Source organism: Podarcis filfolensis (genome assembly GCF_964270895.1).
Source record: "Podarcis filfolensis genome assembly, chromosome: 5".
Taxonomy (NCBI): domain Eukaryota; kingdom Metazoa; phylum Chordata; class Lepidosauria; order Squamata; family Lacertidae; genus Podarcis; species Podarcis filfolensis.
Genome location: NC_139608.1, coordinates 80531762 through 80553141, shown reverse-complemented (window position 1 = coordinate 80553141; position 21380 = coordinate 80531762). Strand labels below are relative to the sequence as shown.

Here is a 21380-nt window from a genome sequence, read left to right as displayed (position 1 = left end):
TCATGCAGCTTCAGCGAAAGAAATAACTAGAAGTTCTCTGTTACCAGGAGCCTTTTCTGAGTGAGAGCCTAGACTCTTGTTTCATGTTATATTAGGAGGTGTTAGGCAACATCTCAGCAATCCATACTGTGTCACTCAGTTGATCCAACTTAGTGAATGTGTTCACACGTAACCTTAAACTGTAGTTTAGTGTTACATGTGCAAGTAGAAAGGAGCCCAGGCAAAGTGCTGGGCTCATGTGCTCCTACCCCACCACCTTCCACAAATCTGGGAGAAGGAAAAACTATGATTCACTTTTGCTTTCAGTGAATCATGGCTTGTTGTTACAAGAAAATTAGGAATTGTGATTTAACATAAATTCTGCTTAAGTACAAAACAAGCTACATGAAAACCAGGGGTTATAATCATGAGCCTGTTGTACTACAGAGAGGGAGTTATGCACTCGCTGTTGGGAGCACATTTGGAGGTGGCACAACAATACAGTTCTATGACTAATGTTGGAAACAGCCAGGAGGCTGCACTCTGAAAGTTTGGTTTACACAGATCTGGGAGGTTGCTCTGCCTGAAGGATTGATACATCAAGTTCGATGGGCAAGGCCTCAGGGGAAAGAAGATATATTTCTGGAGAGTTGGTTTCCATTTTTCACATATATAAATGGGCAGTAAGGAGAGGCTCAGAGGTCTTTTTGGAGACATATATTAAACCAACTAGAAAGGAGCTTGATTTCTGACTTAAGATCTTTGTAACTGACAATGCAAAAAGACAAAACAAAGCAGAATTTGTTTTAAACCAGGATCCCTGGTTTGCATGTCACAACAAACCAAGCATCTTTGAAAATGAAACTGATCTTTGTTCATATGGGAAAGGGTGAGTGGGAGCACTCAAATGTAAAGATTCGTTCAGTTTCCCTCACATTATGAAACTCTGCTAGTTCTAGCAAGTAGTTTGACCTTTCACTCTTTTTTTAAATTTACCAAGCATATATCAAGCCTTGAATTGAACAATATACAACCTGTGCAGTTTCACACTCCCATCCCATCCTGTTCTTGGCTGCAGTCTACAGGATTGTCTTAAAATATCACAAATCACAGTATTCATCAAGAAAAAAAATAGGGACTCAGTCCATTCAGACACATTTATGTCCTGTTGATTTCAGTGGGAAATTTAGATCAAGGGGATTTTAAAATGTGCTTCACGTTGACCAGATCATATGGATAATTTATCTCTTTTGTTGCAAAGTTACATTTAAAAATGTGTTTGGAAAAATGTGAAATATTTAGAAACAATGAAAGCAACGAGGATCTAGATTTCATTGTGTTCTGCTTTTGTGAGTTTGTGGTCTGTATACCAATATTTTTCCATGATTGTTAAGCATTTCCGCCCCCGCCCCCCACATCTGAGTGTAAAAATGTTTGTTAGACTGTTGCTACGTGTTCACTATGTAAAACTAGGAATAATCTAAAACATGCAAATTGTACATAATTAAATTAAGGGCTTTTGCTGCAGCCCTCTGGCATATGTGTTGCCACAGATGCTGCCTATGTTATGGAACATGGCACTTATCCCTGCCCTTAATGACAGACTGTTTCACATGTATTGTTTCAGTCTGAAGTGTACAGTCAACTTTAGACGCAGTTAAATCTGATTCCGTTTCACTGGTGCTTTTAGGCATGGAGTGATGTCACTAATCTCAGTGTCAATATCTACCCACGCTTTAAAGCAAAGGCATCAATGCTGAAGCAGTCAGATGTCTTGTACGTTGTTTCGGTCTCTTCTAAAATATCCTAGCGTCTGTCTAGCTTTGTGCAACCTCTTTAACAAATTCTTTGTCTCCTTTCCCCGTCTGGCTGCCTGTTGGAATGTGCTTCTCCAACAGTAAGAATATGTTCAGGGGAAAGCTGCACTGATAACAGCCAGCCATTCTTGGCTTCTCGGGCAAATCACAGGCATCCGACTGACATTCCAACCATGGTTGAATCTCCCATCCTGGTAGGCTGCCCTCTTTGGCTCCGGCAGTTGATGAGCAATGTGAAGATAATGACTTCAAGTCAGGAAGAAAACTTCTTTAGTATTCACATTTGCTAGGTAGAGTTGGGTGGTCTTTTGAACAATATGTTGAGTCTCAGCCTATGCACCCACCCATATATGAGCTGTTTATTTAAAGTGATATTTCTGCCTTCTGTATTAAGTGTATAGATTACTTTTTAAAAAATCATATTTCAGGTAATAAAAAACCATCTTGCTCAAAGGCAAGAGAGAAGACAGACCAGGGAGTTAGAACAAACAATGACTGAGGATTTAGCTGCCCTTGGAAATGACAGTTTAGTGCCATATTTTGTGTTTTGTCTTGTTACTGGCTAATTTGAATCTGCTTCTAAGCTCATTACTATGAGGTTTAGCATCAGTAAGCTACGACTTCTGAGCCAGGCTGATGGCCATTGTTCACCCTATGTCCTGAACCCCTGGCCTACCTGGCAGGAAGTCAGCGTGCCACGTCCAAAGTTCAATCCACACAAGTGAAGTCCAAAGGTCAGGAAATGAGGTTCAGGGTCAATCCAAGCAGTCAAGGCCAAAGTCCAGCAGTCAGGATACAGTCCAGAGTCAAACCGGAGCACAGTTCTATAGCGATCCAGGAGCATCAAGGCCAAAAGCCCTCAACAAGGGCAGTTGAGTAGACACAGCACCTCAGCTCTGCTGCCCTTTTATACTTGGCACACTGATTGCAGCACCTGGGCTTGATGAGGCATGTGATCCTCACCTGTTCTAAGCCTATTCCAACTGAGGAATCACACACCTGTTCCCAGAGCTAGTGAGCCTTACTTGGCCAGCTAGTGAGTTTGGCTGTGGGCCCTTGCCTGCCTCAGCTCCTGGAGTATCCCTCCTGCTGCTCCCTGTGCCTCAGAGCCCACCGTGTTTGTGGAGACAGGAGCCCCTCTGGCTCTGGTGATGAGTCCTGCTGCTCTGGTTCCTGTGCACCCCGTGAGTACTTACCGCACCAACCTCTTCTTCCCCATTCTCTGCTTGCCCCGGTTTGTCCCAGTCCCGGCTATACCTCTTGCCAGGCTCCTCTTCTGCCTCCCAGTTGTCCTGCCAGTTCATGACACCCTAGCATTCTGTGACCTGGAAGCCTGAAAATTTCTTTGTTAAGAAAGCTTCTTTCTTAACTCTAGGCCTTTGCAATTCATCATCTAAGCCAGCTGTCTTTGGACTACAACTCCCATCATCCCTAACTTAACAGGACCAGTAGTCAGGGATGATGGGAATTGTAGTCCCAAAACAGCTGGAGGGCCAAGTTTTGCTATGCCTGATCTAAGCCAAACTCAGCTCTCCATTGCATATGGCAGCTCATATATCTCTCCCTGCCCTATCCGCTTTCTTGAACTGCAAAAATGTGACCGGGCACAGGGTTGCCAAGCACTTGGATGCCCAGAATACATTGCTGAGTCTAAAGTCATGCAAACCTGTCCTGAACAGTCCTCAAAAAAATTATTTAATCTGCTTTGATGCCCTCTGACATGTTCAAAGTTTGCTAATTTAAAGTGAGCAACTTCACTCAAGGGAGACAAGAAAGAAGCCTTTTAGTGATTAAGAATGGTTCAAAAGCCTGTTTGTTGGTGTATCTCATTTATTATATCTCTGCAACTTTTAAGTTGTTAAGTTACTTCCTTTTCTTTTTAGTTATCAGAATGTGCAAAAAGCATTTTTAGCATTGCATTCTAGAGAAAAAAGAATCTATTATTAAAACTCAAGAGTTTTTATTAACTGTGGTATGGGAGTCAAGCTGTTGCTATCAGGCCCTTTTCAAGTTGGTGGGTGGAACACCCATGTTGTTTTTGAACAATGCATGGTGGTCTTTATAGGAAAAACTTAGTCTGTGTGACATAATAGAGCATTTCCTCTTAAGCAGGTTAGAGCTTAGCTGCCAGAAACCTTGCCTCATGCTTGCTGCTCTGGGATATTGGTTTCTAACTGACAGAGAAGCTGATATGGCATGGCCCCCTCCCCCCACTGAAATACACAGAAACCCGAAGAATTAACTAGCGCTATTTCGCAGGGGCAGGCAGGGGGTTGGGTGCTTCCTGTTTGGATAAACTACTTACAGAAAAAACCGTAAAGGAGAGGTTCTGCTGCTAGTCAACAATATTTTTTCCTCCTCTCTGACTTGATTGCTCTGAGATGGTTGATTACGTTGCTGGCTGTGGCCTTTTGCTCCTTTTCCTGGAAATTTGAGTTTGGTTTTCCCTCTGAACGGACCATCTCTGTTTTTATTTGCAAGCTGTCCGTAAGAAAAAGGTATGGCTCCCAAGAAGAGAGATGGTAGGGCTTATCAGCATCACGAACCATATGGAACTTTGAAAGTTCCTTCAAGTCCAAAGTTGTTCCCCCAACTCCGAGAGCAGGTGGAAAATGCACCCAGGACCAGGCCTCTGTTGGCAACTGACTATGGGCTCCCTAGCCCATCCATGGGCTCCCTAGCGCAAGCAGGCAACGAGGAGCAGGAGAGTCTGCACGCAATCCACGTTTTGGAGGAGAGCCTTGGGCAGGTAGGCTTTGCTGCGTGGTTTTTTTTCTTTAAAAAATCTAGACTGAAGAGGAGAGGAGGATGTGGAGCTATGTTAGAAAGAGTCTGTATTCAGTAATTATTTAGGTTTCCTATGAGGAAGAATGGAATTGGTGGGTAGCTTCACCGCTGATGTGGAGATATTGTTAGAGATTTTAAAGATTTAACTGGGTGTGTTACTTCAGGTTTGGAGGAGAGGTAGAGTAAAGTGGCAAAGACACCAGTGGCAGTGGCGTAGCGTGGGGGGTGCAGGGGGGGCCGGCCGCATCGGGCGCAACATCTGGGGGGGGCGCACGCTCGCACTCGCAGCTCTCTGCCCCTACCTGGCTCACTCACTCTCTCTCACTGCAGTGCTGGCTGTGCGAATCCGATCCGAGCCGCCGGGTCGCCGCCCACTGTGGAGGGGGTGGGTGCCAGGCGTGCGGTGCGGAGAGAGAGCGAGGGACTATCTGGGGGAGGGACAGTGCAGCGGCCGCCCAGCACAGCGCTGAGCGCGGGAGAGAACCACACCAGACCAGACCAGGCAGCAGCAAGAAGAAGCTGGCAGCGGCGGCAGGTTAGGGGGCGCAAATTACTTGCCTTGCCCCGGGTTAGGGGGTGCAAATTACTTGCCTTGCCCCGGGTGCTGACAACCCACGCTACGCCGCTGACCAGTGGTACTGGTTGGAGATAAGATTCACTACAAGAACTGTCCTTTTCCAGCTGGTCTTTGGTGTTTAATTTCATCTGTTCCCTTATTTGATTTTGTATGTGCATTGGCACTGGTAATAAAACATTTTGGTTGTTTTATGGCTCTGCCTTTTAACTTAGCATTTGTCAGGAAAGCTTTCAAAGACACACATGATAGGAAGCTAGATGAGAATTTTGCTGTCTCAGTCAAGAACAGAACAATTACATGAAACTTCAGACTCTACCCAGCCCAGTGCCATCTAGTGACTAAGCCAAATAGTGACACTATCCACACTTCATCTTGTCTTGGTTGCTGTTACATTTTTTGATGTTTTATCTCCGGTTAAGTTGTATTGCATGCATAATGCAGCAAGGTGGTGTACAGTTAAGTCAATAGAACTAAATAAATTTCAGATGCCTCCTGTTATACTCTTCGTTTGCTGGAATAATGTTTATGCTTAACAAGAACAAAATATATTCATTTGAGAAATAGTCACAGGCAATTTGAAGTGCTTTCTGCAGGAGGGGTAAAAATGCCTTGTGTTCTAAGTGGTACCCTTGATCTAACAAGCACAGAGGGTTGACCCCAGAGGCAAGGAGGGAATCGAGTATATGTCATCCATAGTTACCCTAATTGAATTCTTATTTCATTACATTCTAGATCTTCCTTTCAATTTCTGCACTTGTTGAATTCTCTAGGTTTTTTTTTCTTTTTCTTTTTTAAATGCAAATAAATTATCTTGAAGTAGCTGCACACAGAACAGGAGCAGATAGCCTTTATCCAGCCCACCAAGGATTTTTTATGTGAACCATCAAGAACCCACCAAATTTTGACAGTGGTGGCAAAAAGAAATATAAAGTAGCCGTAGTGCTGGGGTAGCCCTGATGCAATGCAAACCATCCCTCCCTAGTCCTCCGATTGATCATTTGATGAACTCAGAGGGGTAATAATCCCCCCTCCTCAATGACTCTGTGTAGATCAACTGAGGAGGGGGCTGTGTACACACTAACGTGTAGGGTGGTCACATTGACAGCTAGCATGATGCCCTGGTTTGATAACTCCACTGGTTCCCCTCAAAAGAGAGTTCATGGTTCAAGCCAAAGTGACCGTAAATGAGCCCATTTTTCCACTGCCCCAAAGAAGGACTGGACTATTCAGACCAATTTTTCTCAGCTTTGTGTGTGCTTAGGTTGAATCATATTGAAACCAGAAAGGAGTGTAACATGTTAACAATCTATTTGTGTGGTAGGGACCTTATTTAGTTGTGTCTTTGTTCAGATTATATCATACCCTATCCCAGGGACCTAGCTCTGCTAAAACTGTAGTCCAGTGTAGAAGGACACACAAATCTAGACCAGTGGTCTGTAAGTATTGTTCTCAAATTGCTGGGGAGGGGGAAATGAGAGAGAAGTGGGATTTGAACCAAGGATTATGTGAGCCACAGCTGCTGTTCTTAGCCATGATGCAGCATTGTCTTTTTTAACATGTGGAGTTGGGAAAGGGGGGAGTTCTACTATCAGCTTCTTTTTTGAACCATAAAGAATCCACTTGCCTAAAGAAGATATTTGTCAACCTTGGGCAGTTCAGGTTGGTATGTGGTACTGAAGAAAAATGTTGATGAGTAGTGACAAGTGACTCTCAGCCTCATTCATATATTTCCAAATATCTGTTGTTAGAATCATGGTGGCAGTTTGTCGTATAATTCCTTCCTTGCTTCACTGTAATAATGTCGTAATGCGGTAGTGACCAGTCTGTCTGCTCAGGATTGGTTTCCCCTCCTCCTGTAATTGAATTGAATTGAATTGTAATCACTCTCTAATTTTTGCTATTCTTACTGTGTCCTCAGACTTGTACCTATTCTGTGACTGATCAAACCTTCTTGCAATGCATCTTTTTTCTGTAAGGAGCTGTGCATTCTGCTGCTGAAGAGGAACTGTCACAGGTCTCCAGAATCTATATTTGCTTCAACTTCATAACTAGACTATTGCAGCGGAGCTGCTTGACTTCTTCAACACTTTTGGGATCTCACATAGTACCTAATTAATTTGCTTTTGCTCAGCTCAGTATCATCTGTGGGAGAGGCTTTCAGACTTTTAACTTCACTGAATATCCCCCTCTTTGGTTGCATTTGCACATCGTGGTAAGCCAAACGGACTTGGCACAAATGTGCTGGCTCCTGAGAAGGAAATTGCATCCACTTTGCTCCTCCCAGGACTTTTTAGCATAGCACTGCATCCAGCATAAGGTTTGGCCTAGCATGTTGTCTCTCCTCTTTAACCATGATCTGTATCCAAGGTTTGTGCTACAGATTGAGGTTAAGGAGGAGAAACTTTAACCACATGTTCTGGGTTCAGATGGCATGCTAAGCCAAAACATCTTGGCTTAGCTGCTGTCCCACAGTGAGATAAAAAGCCTGCAAAGGAGCAAAGTGAGTGTGAGCATCTCACTGGGTCACTGCACATTTACACTGTGCCATACCTTGGCTTACCAGTGATGTGTGAACCTGGCCAGCAGTCTTCTCTGCCAACCCTGACCTCACACATTGCAGATGCTCCTGTGTAGAGCCAACTTCTAGGTGCACTGTTCATTATGGTTTCTGCTGGGCTTCACATTTGCACTGCATAAACTGAGAGTGCAGCCTAGAACAAATCCAACATTTCTCTACGACTGCACATCCCAGGATAGTGTTGTCATTTCCATGTTTAATGGAAGGCTCTAGTCATGCAGAGCTTCTACCATCTCCTGAGCAAAAGCAGAAAGACTGAGCCCAAGGTATCCATTTATTCAATGCCTGGGCAGCCTGATTTGAGTATATAGGCTACAGCCCTTATGGACTATTTTTCTTAGGCATAAGCCCCATTAAATTGAGTGTGTTTCCCTTTTATAGGATTGAACTAAATGTATCAAATACTGGGCATCATGCCCCTTTCAAAACCCATACCCATTCTTCTGCCAACCTCCATTTGATCACAGATAAACTTCTATTTGATCACGCACACTCTCACACTTATAGAGGAAATATTCAGGGTCTGCATGGGTTTAACTTGAAATAAACTAGCAAGATACAATGTTTTGAGAAGGCTTGCTTCAGATATTGCATTGTAGGCCATGCTTGATCTTTTGCTTGCAACAAGCTTCATAGAGGATTGTGTCATTAATGTGTGTAATATGTTTTGTGGTGGTATCTCAATAGTTAAGGCAGATAGATTGCATTACAGGGTGTCTTAAATCTTTCCTACCTTCCTTTTAAAGGAATCTAAGGGTCAAACTGTTGTTCAAACATAATACAAAGAATTGTGTCCTGAACATCCATATCAAAAATGCTTTCCAGTATCTCAGCCTGCTGTCCCATTTTAGTTCCGTAGTAGCCAGGGAAATTAATGTCAGGGAGTGAGGAAGGGAAAGACTTTGTGAATGAACTATTTCCTGTGCATACAATGGAAGGGGGTTGAGATCACAGTACTCTGATTGCTAACGCAGCTTCTTAATGTCTGGGGCTTTGGACTAATAAAAAGCTACATTAAGAATTACAGTGAGTGATTTGCAAGCCCTTTATGGATTTCTTTTAGTCCAGAGAAAACCATTATATTCATATCTAACATTTTATTTGACTCTCTCTCAGACCCACACTTTGTCTCTCTCTCACACACACACCAAATTCATGATCAGATGCTCACTATCAATGGTGGCTTGAATGGCAGCTGCTTTGACATTATTTTCAGCCAAATCCTAGATGCGCATTATTTGGAAGTAAGCTCCATTGCTTACTCTCTAGGAAGTTTGCATAGGATTGCAGCTCAGAGGGACAATTCATATCCATATCACGGTTACACTTTTATCAATCCCCACACCTAAGAAAATCCTTTGGAAAGATGCTACGTTGTGATGTAAAGTAATAGAGAATGGGAATCATCAGACACTCAGAAGAGTTTTGTTAGTGTTGCTGCCAGACAGTGGCAAAAATACAGTTTAAAAGAAAGAAACCCCTCCATTTGGGGGGGGGGGGGTGACTTTTAGACACCGAGACTCAATGTCAGGATTTTTTGAAAGGTTGGCGCTGATTGGTAGCAATTGCTTTTTTCTATCTGAGTGGTTTGTATGGGTGAATTTGAGGTGTTATTCAAGTAGTTTTGGGGAGAGCCTGGCACCCACTACTTTCCTAATGGTTGACTGTGTATGTAATTTTATTACTCGATTGGTTCCTTCATACATTACAATTATTATTCATTTTATTTTATTTTATTTATACCCCACCCATTTGGCTGGGTTGCCCCAACCACTGGGGGCAGCTTCCAACACATGTAAAACGTAACAAAACATCAAACATTAAAAATTTCCCGGTAGAAGGCTTCCTTCAGATGTCTTCTAAAAATTGTGTAGTTCTTTATCTCCTTGACATCTGATGGGAGGGCATTCCATGGCAATGTTGGGGCTGCTTCCCTGTGGCATCTTCTTATGAACACCCCAGTAATATTGCAAGCATGTGTGTGGCTCCAGCCTCACAGGTCCTTTCTACCAGATCATCAGCCCACATGATTGGCCCCACCCATGTGTTTTGGGATTCCTAAGTAGTACTGTGGCAGCAGAGGAAAAAAACCCCGCAGAAAGCAGCTTCCATGCCACTGCAGCAATGTATGAAGGGGCCCTAGGCGACCCGTGATTGACGTAAATGCAAACGCACTCATTCAGCACCCACATCATTAGTTGTGTTGCTGTTTAGCAGTTCAATTAAAGCAAGAAGCAGAGCAGATGTAACTGGGCAAAACAAACAGGCAGCTTGAGTCAGCCTTCATAATTTGGCACGGCATCCCATAAATAAATGCAGTAACTTGTTTAGCATAGTTAAGTAGTTTGCTACTCAAACAGGCCATATTTGCATGGCATTCCTTTTGAGGAGCAGTTAAGATGTGGCAAATTAGCTCCATGTCTTCAGAGTCTGACATGTTTCAAAGAAAAGAAAAATACCCTGCCCCCAAATATGCATTATCCTATATTAAGATTCTGCACTTATTTCCTTCAGCAGCAAATCAAGCTAAGCAGAGAGCTTGCAGTGTGATTATTTTGTTCCATATTGTTGCTGTCATTCTTTTGTGCCTTGATAAGATAACTTGAGCCCTGAGTGCTCTTCATTTGAACTATTACTGCTCTTGTGCAGAATCTAAAACATATTGGCATGTGATACCATCTGTTTTGTCTTCTCTGCTTAAAGAAGTGTCTCTTGTCACACATCTCAAACTTCATTCTGCACTGTAGGTAGGTTCTCTACCTACCTCTGTGACGCCCTTCAGATTTCAATCTGCAAAAGTTCTATTTTTATTGGCTTCTTAAAACTCAGTGCATACATACATTTGAATTCAGTGTTTTAGGGCCTTGGTCTGTTGAAAGTGTTGTGCCATTGTGCTCATTCTTCTCTTCCCCTGCCCTTTCCAGTCTGGATGTTAGCCTGGTTGGTTACAGCGTGGTGCTGATAGCACCAAGGTTGCAGGTTCAGTTCCCACGTTGGGCAGCTACATTTTCCTGGGGTTGGACTAGATGATCCTCCGGGTCCCTTCCAACTCTACAATTCTATGATTCCAAGACATTTCAACACACTCCTGCAGCGTGCCCCCACTCTCTGTGCCCCGTCTGCCATCAGATCTGCTCTGCCTTGGAATGTAAGCTCATATGAGGCCACTGTAATTTCTTTGCTTTCTTTGGCTCTAGTCTCTCAGCAGCTCCTGTTGGGCTCCTGCTTCATGCTTCGTGTCTGTGCCTTGCTGAGTCATTTATTTTCCTTTGTCTTGTTGCTCGGCCCCATGTCTCCCTGAATACTGTCTGGTCTGTCTGCCTGCTCCCTGGCTCTCTGCCTTTGCCTTTCTCCTGATCCAGCCAAGTCATCTACATCCTGCCTTCCTACCCCCAGCTCCAACTATGCACAACAGCTAAAGACGCTGCGTGTTGAAGCTTGCGCTGCCAAGGAGTCCACCTTGGGGTAGGGATATTCATGAAGGTTTTCCAACTACAGTGCAGTGAGAGAGAAGTCACCCCCTTGACTGATTTTTTTTAAGTACAAATAAATGGCATTGGGGTGGTTAGAGGAGCTGTGCTGCTAGTGTTGTGGGGTTTCGCAGGCAATAGCCTCACTTTCAGCGAAGTACAGTTTGCAGAAAAAAATGAATCAGAAAGTTTTCCAGAAAGTATTCTGCTACCCTAAATTGATGGAGATTTGATTTAGCATGTTTATTCGATTTACATTTAGTAAGCGCAACTAAAAACACCTGAAAGGATTTCCCAGAAGTATTTGAACAGAAATACTTGATTAGGAAAAAAAGAATCAATAAAGTGTAGTTAGTGTGGTTTAAATGTTCAGTTTTCCACTTGGAAAATCGTGTTAAGCGTTTTAAGGTATGACAACTGTTCCATTTAGAATTATGAAAAAAAAAGACATTAAGAAACTGAGAATTGTTAACATACTATTTTAGCAAGCCTCAAGAGCTGTGAACATAAATTTGTGTGCTTCCTTGGGGTAGTCACCTGAAAAAAAGTTAATTAGAACTTTGGCTAACATTGACCTTGTTTGCACATAATGATAAACCACAGTTAATGGCTTGTCAGGATCACTAGTGCTTTGTTCCTATGCTGCTGTAAACAGGAGACCAAGCCATTAAGCCTTGGCTTGTTGTTATGTTCAGACCCAGGATCATGGTTTATGTCTCCTGAACAAACTATGCTCACTACTCAACATGAAGCCATGATTTGTTGTTGACTTTATAATGATAATGATTTGTTAGGGAGAAACTATGATCACAGTTCAGATATAACAACAAAACATGGCTTATGGCTGCTCCCAGTTGCACCTGGGAAGGAGCAAAGTAAGAGTAATCGGGCATAATCCCAGTAAATCATTTAGCCATGGCTTGTTAAATATGAACAGGCCCATTGTAGTCATTCCACTTGTCCAATTTGACCTCTATTGCGTTCATTCACAATTCACATGGAAAAATATGGGGGGGGGGTGAATTCCATGGACAATTTCCCAGCTTCCTCCAGGATTTTAATAGAATTACTCCTATCCAATCTAGCACTTTCACATATATTGAACAGTGCACATAGAAATGCAAAGTGCAATTTCAGCAATTCAGTATAGGGGTTTGAATGCCCAGAACCATAATACTCACTCTTAACACAAAACTCCTAAACAGTAGAAGCTCTTGCTAGGGTAATGTTGTCTGGAAAATGCTTTGCAGACTACCAAGCACCAGGTATTCTGTACACACAGAACCCCACATAGTTCAGACAAGCCTTAATACCGAATAGGCTTCACATGCTCAGCATAGAAATTGCAGCTAAGTTGAAATTGAGGAGAGTCTCCATTATGGATTTACTGTGGGAAAGCACTGAGTTTAAGCTGATTCAATCAACAGATCCCTTTTCAACATCTATACTGAAATATTTGGGTACTGGCACCTGCAGGCTCTGTTTATATTCATGGGGCAAGTTGCATTGCCTTGAAGAGAGGCAAATTCTCCTGCCAAAATATAACGCCAATAAGCATAATAATCGGGGCAGACTTGGGTCTTTCAAATTTCAGCGATGCCCTCTGCGAGGCCAACATTCAGTGCCCGCCTCCTGCCTTCACTATGTCATAGTTGTGGTGCCCTGCGCGCCCCCTATGCTCAGCATCCAGTGCGGCAGAACCAGTCATGCTGCCCTAAACCCACCTCTGTAGTAATAGTATTTATGTAAGGCATTGCAGATGTTCAAAGCATTTAACTTACATTACCTTGGTAATCATTATGACGTATCAGTTAACAGTATTATGTTTTATTTAGATGGTGGGCTGAGGGAACAGTAACTTAGGGCATGAAGTGAAATTTAACCAAGGGACTTCCCGATCGCAGCTCAGATTTGACAATTGTGCCACTCCAGTTAGCTGAGTTATATCTCCTTGTATATGCCTACTGTCCACACTCTTTGTTCCCTCTAAAAAGTCAGGTTCTGTCAAAATGATGAGGGAAGAGTAAGGATACAGTATGCAAATTGCACCACAGCATGCAAAAGAATAGTTCTTTATTTTAGTTTTATTGAATAATAATTTTCCTGGTGCAGAATTTGAACAAAAAGGAGAGGTGGATGTTTCTCCTACTACTAACTATAGCAGTGTTTCCTTTCTCAGGAGAACAACTCAGTAGATGGTAGGGGTGAGAATGTGTCCTTTATATAGCTAGTCTACGGCTTTTCTATTCTAGAAATGTATTTTAGTGCTACACTAGTTTAACTGCATTGGCTTTACTCCCCAAAATTGTTCTGAATCATTGTTAAGTGGACATACTGACAACGGACTGTTAAGAAGCCCACAGAACTGCCGCTCTCACCTTTCCAATTGAAGTTTCTGTGTTGGTAGGCCCTTATGTATTGTATGATATATATGCAATATAGTCCTCTGTTGTGGTATATATTAAATTATGTTTGCATTTACTGTATAAGCACCAAAGGAATATATAGAACTTTAGTTACTGAAGTGAATACCAAGTCCTTGTAGAAATTACTTAAGCTAGGGAAAGAATGGAATATATAAACATCCATCACAGTGGTCTCTTCTCAAGGGGCTTGAAAGCAAATTATGTAGAGATTTAAGGGCAAAATCCTTTCCATCTTCTAAATTTCTTAATAATTTTCATGGTTAGAGTACTTTGATGTAAAAGGGCAGAAACTGAACTCCGTAGAACATGGCTGTGATTTGGTCAGTCCCACAGAGAATGAGATAGTGAAGAATGCATTAACTCAGCAGGTGTCCATCAGGCACAAATTCACTTCTTCCTCCTAGGCATAATAGGAGATAAATTCTTTTTTTCTGCTAGGAGTGGAGAAGCGGTGTGATCTTTCTTCTGTAATCTTCAATATGTTCACTTATGTCATCGTCACTGAAATACTTAGATGCAGTAGTTTTCCTCCATTTATTATTTTTTCCACTTTATTACTATTGTACCTCGCCCTTCCTTCGAGTAGCTCAGGAGGGCTCGCACCACCTTTCATCATCTAGCATGGGTAGGTTAGTTAGCCTGGGAGACTGAGGCGGACCCAGTAAAGCCAGATCTCACTGGCTAAGAAATGTGTAGTAAAGGTAAAGGGACCCCTGACCATTAGGTCCAGTCGTGGCCGACTCTGGGGTTGCGGCGCTCATCTCACTTTATTGGCCGAGGGAGCCGGCGTACAGCTTCCGGGTCATGTGGCCAGCATGACTAAGCCACTTCTGGTGAACCAGAGCAGCGCACGGAAACACTGTTTACCTTCCCGCTGGAGTGGTACCTATTTATCTACTTGCACTTTGCCGTGTTATTGGTTAAAAAAAAAGTGCTCAGTACTGTGAAAGACCACAATGGATATATGGCATATGAGAGAGAGAGTCCAATTTGTATGCCACAGCTTTGTACTGTTAGCATATTTTGCATATCAATGTTGTAACCAAGAAGGAAGAGGAAAGGGAGCAGATGGACGTGAACTCATTCTATTACTTTATATATAGACAAAGGAGTAATTGGTAAGCATAGCCTATGTCTCTGATTTTAGACATAGTGTGAAAGGATTGTCAGGATTCTAGTGAGAATATGCAGACAAATATTGTGAATTTCAGAACTTTGAGGCTATGTGTCTATTAGCAACACTGTTGGGTCCAGTTGCCAAAGCAAAGATGGTGGCATTCAGCCAGGTCAAATAACTACAGTTGGACGTTATGTGCCAGGATTGGTTACGGATTTTGGTACATATCCGTGAGAGAGAAAATTAGATACTGTGTATATAACCTGTGCCAGCTGTACCTATAAAATACCTAATCTAAAACACATTTAGTTGGAGAGCATCTATTTACCTAATTATATTTAATTTCCCTTCTCTCCCAGCACTTACAGAATCCTGCCAACTTCCACAATGCAGCTACAGAACTCCTGGATTGGTGTGGCGATCCGAGAGCATTCCAGAGGCCCTTTGAACAGAGTCTGATGGGCTGTTTGACGGTATGTCAACTCTGGTGCAGCAGAATATTTTTCCACTGGCATTTTAAATTGCTGCCTGCATCCCTAAGGATGGCTGGTTTGGGGAGGAGGAGGTGGAGGCTGTGCAGCTAAATACACTGATTCATTACCCTTTTATTCCTCTTCCTTTACCTCTCCATCCCTTTTCTAACAGAGCACCTGAGTTTTCTCATCCTATAAGTTGTGGGGTAAGAGATCATTAAAGGTTAGAGGATGTTGGATTTGAGAGGTGGATTTGTTCCTCCTCAGGGCTTTAGGACTAAACTCGGGGATTTTGACTAGCTTTGCAAATCAGTCAAGAAAAGCTACCAGTCCATGAAAAAGTTTACAAGCCCATTGCTTATATATATATCCGTGTTATTCATATGGCCTAAACGAAATAAAAGGAAATCGCTTTTGTGAAGTTTCTGATCTTCATTGCTTGGGCTTCTGACTTGGCTCAGAGGACTTGTTGAGTGGCTATTTACAATCCTGTCTTAGACCATGCATACATTAGCCTTAGCTTTGCCTTCCACCTATGTCTCCCCTCTCCCCTTTCCTAACCAATCCACCTGTGTTTGGGACGGTGCCATTATATTAAATACTACATACTGCATAGTAGTGTACACACAAACATATTCAACAAGTGAGCTGCTGCGGTAAGGTGACTGAGAATGTGTGGTGTGAACCAGGAAGTCTCTAGTTGAAAGCTACTGTAGCCACAGATTCACTGAGTGGCCACGGGAAAGCCACTATTCTCTCACACGCAACTGTAATATCGTCACACAAAAATGGCGGGTACAGTGCACATCTTTACTGCTGAAGCTACATTTGTTCTGGCCTTGTAAGCTGCTGTTGCCAAATCACTGTAGTTCAGTGTCTGATGTGTTGTTTATCCATGGTTTTTCAGATCTGTTTAAAAAAATAATATAATATAATATAATATAATATAATATAATATAATATAATATAATATAATATAATAATACAATACAATACAATACAATACAATACAATACAATACAATACAATAAAAGGTAAAGGTACCCCTGCCCGTACGGGCCAGTCGTGTCCGACTCTAGGGTTGTGCGCCCATCTCACTTAAATATAATACAATACAAATCACTATTTAAGCACTAGCCTGCCTAGTGGGAAGAGGCAGAGTGCTAGTAAGGCCTACTGAGCCTTTAATTGAACATTTTCTTCTTGTAGCTTCCACTTCTGTTATTTCTTCCTGTTCATTGTAACTTGGGGATTGCCCCGTAATTGCCCCTTAATTCATCAACTTCCGTTCCTTGCAGGAGGTATAGGATGGACTGTTGGCTTTAGTTCCTGATATTCTTGCATTATTATATGTGTGTGTGTTACACAGTTTTATGCATGTTTTAATTATATTGTAAATCATTTTGGGATGCCTCGTGAGAAGTGATTCATAAATGAAATAATATTGTTGGTGTTATTGTTGTTAATGCTAGTTTGGTTTCAAAGAAAAATAAATATAAATGCAAACTAGTAAGGCACTTCCCCACCAACAAAAGCTGACTAATTAAAGAACAATTCATCACTAATTCCCCAGCTGCTCTGAGAACAAAGCAGAAACAAAAAGGGCCTAATGTGCAAAGAAAAAGGTTTTAGTGTAGAAGCAATCTGGATTCTCAAGCCTCACCTCCATTTACAGTGTCCCTGCGTCTTGAGTGTTACTAATACCATTTATAGGCATAAAAGTGTTTTTTTGGAAACGCATTCTTTCTGTAACAAAATATGGAAACAAAAAACAAAACAAAAAAACTTAACAATGTGTGTCTTTATAGCTAAAGACACATCATTACCAGTTCTTTTTGGTTTTTTTAATGAATGGCCACATTTGCCTCTGAATATTGGGGCAAGGATATGTTAGAAAACTCTGACTCTAAGGAAGCATATCTAGGACTTCTCTTTAGAAACCTTATTCAAAATGAAATTTTTGTAACATAATTCCCTTATCTCCTTAAACCTTTGTTATGTGTTTAATTCTCTAGTCTAGAGTGTTTTTTTCTACATTGGATTATTTAATGATTATACCTCAAGTTATTATTAGGTAAAAGTTTCTGATTTATTTCTTATTCAACATTTAATTTTTTATTTGTTGCCAAAAGGAAAACTGAAATTACCATCCAGCCTGCAAACTTTATTTGCAAATATTTCTGTTGCTACCTTTCATTTATTCTGGTTTAGTGCTTTTTTTTTTAGTTTTCTTTTTACATGTGTTTTTGTTCTTTTTACATGTGTTCAATTTGATTGCATGTTGCTTTGAGATATTGTAGAAACTTGAGAAGACAATAAATATTCAGATAATTTCAAGCACACTCAAGTGCCTTAAAACAGAACAATATGAGTTAGCAGCTGGTTGCCATTTTTTCGGTAACTGAAAAGCTTGCAAAATTAAATGAGGAAAAATTCGTTCTGACACCAGCAGGGGGGGTATGCACTTGTCTCTTTCTACCAGTTATGAGATTCACTGAGAGTTTTGTAATTAGCGGTTATTAAACTCTTGATTAGCAGGAGAGTTAGGTTAAGAGACATTTTCCTAGCAATATGGTGATGTGATGAGGGAACCAGAGAAAGCTGCAGCCAAGTGATCAGTTTTCTATTTGAAAATATAAAGGGAACCCTTGCAGGCTGCAGTGTGGAAAAGCAGTTTTCCCCCCTGCAGAAATGAGGAAAAAATGGTGGGCTGATTTGCTTTGTGTAGTTTCCTGTTGTCAGCTTGCATCAGACCCACTTCTTCCATCTTCATTTGCAAGCTATTCTTTCAATATGATGGTATCAGCACTAGGGAAAAATTGAATTCTGAACTTTCTGGGAATGGAGTTGGAATTTCAGCTTGCAGAGTCTGCTCATCCTTCTCCCTTCTTTTTTCAGCCCTGAAAACCTCTCTTCAGCTTCCCTTATCATGCTACTCCCATTGCCCTTTTCTTTTTCACATTCTGCTTGTCCATACTAGATTCTCAACTTGGATCTCTCAACTTATAATCATTTCACCCTCTTGTGAAAAATACCGTATTTTCCGCTCTATAAGACGCACCAGACCATAAGACGCACCTAGTTTTTGGAGGAGGAAAACAAGAAAAAAATATTCTGAATCTCAGAAGCCAGAACAACAAGAGGGATCACTGCGCAGCAAAAGCAGCGATCCCCCTTGCTGTTCTGGCTTCTGGGATAGCTGTGCAGCCTGCATTCGCTCCATAACACACACACGCACACACACACACACACACACACACACACACATTTCCCCCTACTTTTTAGGAGGGAAAAAGTGAGCCTTATAGAGCAAAAAATACAGTAAATATATATGTTGAGTTTTTAATCTTAGTTCTGTGTTTCTCAAACTTGGGTCTCCAGCTGTTGTTGGACTACAACTCTCATCATCCCTGACCACTGGTTGTGCTAGCTAGGAATGATGGAAGTTGTAGTCGAGCTAGAGATCCAAGTCTGAGAAACACTGCCTTAGTTGGCAACTCATGTTTAACAGGTTCCATATTTGGATCAAGCAAGGACCAACAGCATTGGTTTTGGCCACTGACTCACCCCCATCCAAGCTAAGGGCAAAGGGCCCATTAACCCTCTCTGCAGCTGCTCTCATTTGCCTGACGCCTTGGATCATCCAGCACTGGAGCCAGCAGGTGGGATGGATAATAAAGAGACAACTTTGCCAGAACATCTGTTGCTGTCCACACTGGTGGAGAAGATTAAAAAGCCCCTTGCCTTTACCTTGGCTTGGAAGGAAGCGGCTAAGATGCATAAGGAACAGGGTTTGGGGTTCAGGGACCGAGCTCGGGGCCAGACTTGGCTCCTGAGCTGCCAGTTGTCTCTCCCAGCCTTAATTTGTAAGGCTGCCTCTCTTCTAAGTGTAGAATAATGAGAGCAGACTATTTTATAAGTGCACTTTAAGGGTTCTGATCTCATAAAGCAGCAAATGGAGCATTCGTTCGGCAACTGCTGCCAACTTTCCCACTAGTTTAATTGAGTTAGAATGCAGCGCCGTGGTTGCAAAGCTGGTGCATTTAATTAACTTTAGGAGACAGAAGGGCTGTAGCTCACTGGCAGAGTACATACCTTGCATGCAGTTCAAACCTCTTTCCAGGTTAGGCTGGAAAGGCACCTGTCTGTCACCCTGGAGAGCCACTGCCAGTTAGCATAGACAGCACTTAGAAAGGTGGACCAAGGGAATGAGGCAGCTGCTGCTCTGCCATGTCTTGTCTTCCATGCACTTGTCTTGTGACATCAGTGGTTCTAGGTCACATGGGAAGAATCCATGATGCAGCCAGGCTTGTAACCTGGGCGGGTGGAGGCTACAGGGGGCTGCCATTTAATTTTCTGTGCCGCCCCCCTAATATTCAATCACCTGGAACCCATGTGTTTAAATGTCCTTTTGCCCTGGTTGTTGTTTTTTTTCTCAGCAAGTTTGTGAGTGTGAGAGCCATTTTTATTTCATTTTTTGACCACAAGGCAGTTGACAGTAGCTGCAGGTTTCCTTTGAGCAGAATGACTCAACAGCACATCTTCAATTGCTTAGAGTGGAAATACGTATTAGCAGTACTAACATACATGAAATTTGGCCCCAACTTCCTACAAATCCTCAAACAAATATACTCCCAAGCCTCAGCAAAATGCAGAACTAACAATATGGATTCTAATACTATAGCTATCGAAAGAGGCACGAAACAAGGGTGCCCACTGTCTCCCTTCTTATTTATTCTGGCTCTGGAACCCTTAGCAATCTGAATCCGAGCAGCCACAGACATCAAGGGAGTGAAAATAAAAGGCAGAACCTATAAATTAGGGCTCTTTGTAGATGACCTAATGGTCACAACACCAGACCCCATAAGCACAGCAACCTCCCTAATCAGAGAACTCAACACATTTGCAATGGTGTTGGGCCTACAGGTAAATTTTACAAAGTCAGAAGCTATGTGCTTCAACACCCCTCCTCACACCCAAAAAGAACTCACTAAGGTCACCAAAATAAAACTTTGCCACACCAAGTTCAGATACCTAGGGGTACAAATAACCAGAAACCTCAATAAATTGTACCTCCACAACTACAAGCCCCTGTGGCGACAAATTAACAGACCTAAAAGAGATGGAATAACATGAATTTCACTCTCTCAGACAAAATAGCCATGATCAAAATGTTCAAAATAACCTACCTATTCCAAACCCTCCCAATCTGAATCCCCTCAACCCAACTCCACAGTTGGCAGAGAAAACTACACTCTTTTATCTTCTCACATAAAAAACCAAGAATAAGCCCCAAATACCTGCACCTCCCCACCTCAGAAGGAAGATGGGGAATCCCCAACATAGAAGCATATTACATTGCCAACCAAATACGCCATATAATCCCATATACACTAGAAGATGTATTATGTACATTGTGACATCATAATGCTTTGTGTGGAGAGGAGTTGGGTTGATCGTCATGACAACCTGACCACAGTTATCCATGCCCTTGAAATATCTCAGATTGACTACTATAATGGGCTGCCCATGGGGCTGCCTTTGAAGACTATTTGAAAGCTGCATTCGATTAAGAAAGCAGCTTCTATTTTTCCACTTCCAAGTGTTAATTTTAAACCTATTACACCACTGCATAAAGAACTTCACTGGCTACTAATCTGCTTCTGAGTGCAATTTATAGCGCTAGTGTCCACCTTTAAAGCCTTTTTATAATCTGGCATCATCATAATCATCATTATATTTATACCCCACCTTTTTGCCTGAAGGAAGCTTTGCTTCACTATCAACTTGCCTACGTATTGAAGTTGTCCTTGGTGGTTCTCCACCATGTACCTCTGCCTCCAGAGCAGCCCAGAGAAGTTTGCCTGTTCTACCTTTCGTTGCTGGGCAAAGCACCCCCTCCTCTGGCTTTTTAATGTTGTTTTAGCATAGTTCATTTATATTTTTGTATTTTATCCTTTTTTTGTAAAATATCCCAGAAGCACATCTAAAGATTGATATATAAATCTTTTAAGCAAACTGGTGGTGATACTACAATGTTTTCTGCATCCCTAGAAGAAGCCCAAGCTTGTAAAACAGCAAGCTAGAATAGGGGCAGGGGAAAGACCCTTGTTTGTGCTTTAGTGAGGATGTTTAAGGATTCTCTTGATTTAGAAA

The 21380-nt window shown here is 42.1% G+C and overlaps 1 protein-coding gene and 1 long non-coding RNA gene across 17 annotated transcripts in view; one reads left to right on the top strand and one right to left on the bottom strand.

Annotated features, from left to right (window-relative positions):
* Window positions 1–21380, top strand: part of ZMIZ1 (zinc finger MIZ-type containing 1) — a 386104-nt gene that overhangs the window by 239400 nt on the left and 125324 nt on the right. For all 16 annotated transcript variants that reach the window (XM_083614609.1, XM_083614604.1, XM_083614605.1 and 13 more), the window contains one exon: window positions 15111–15224. In XM_083614609.1, coding sequence (XP_083470735.1) covers window positions 15111–15224 — 114 coding nt within the window. The remainder of the gene's footprint in view (window positions 1–15110; window positions 15225–21380) is intronic.
* Window positions 16014–21010, bottom strand: LOC310763062. Its single transcript, XR_014548443.1, has 2 exons — window positions 19320–21010; window positions 16014–16133 (listed from the first exon to the last, which is right to left on the bottom strand). It is a non-coding gene; the product is annotated as an uncharacterized lncRNA (long non-coding RNA).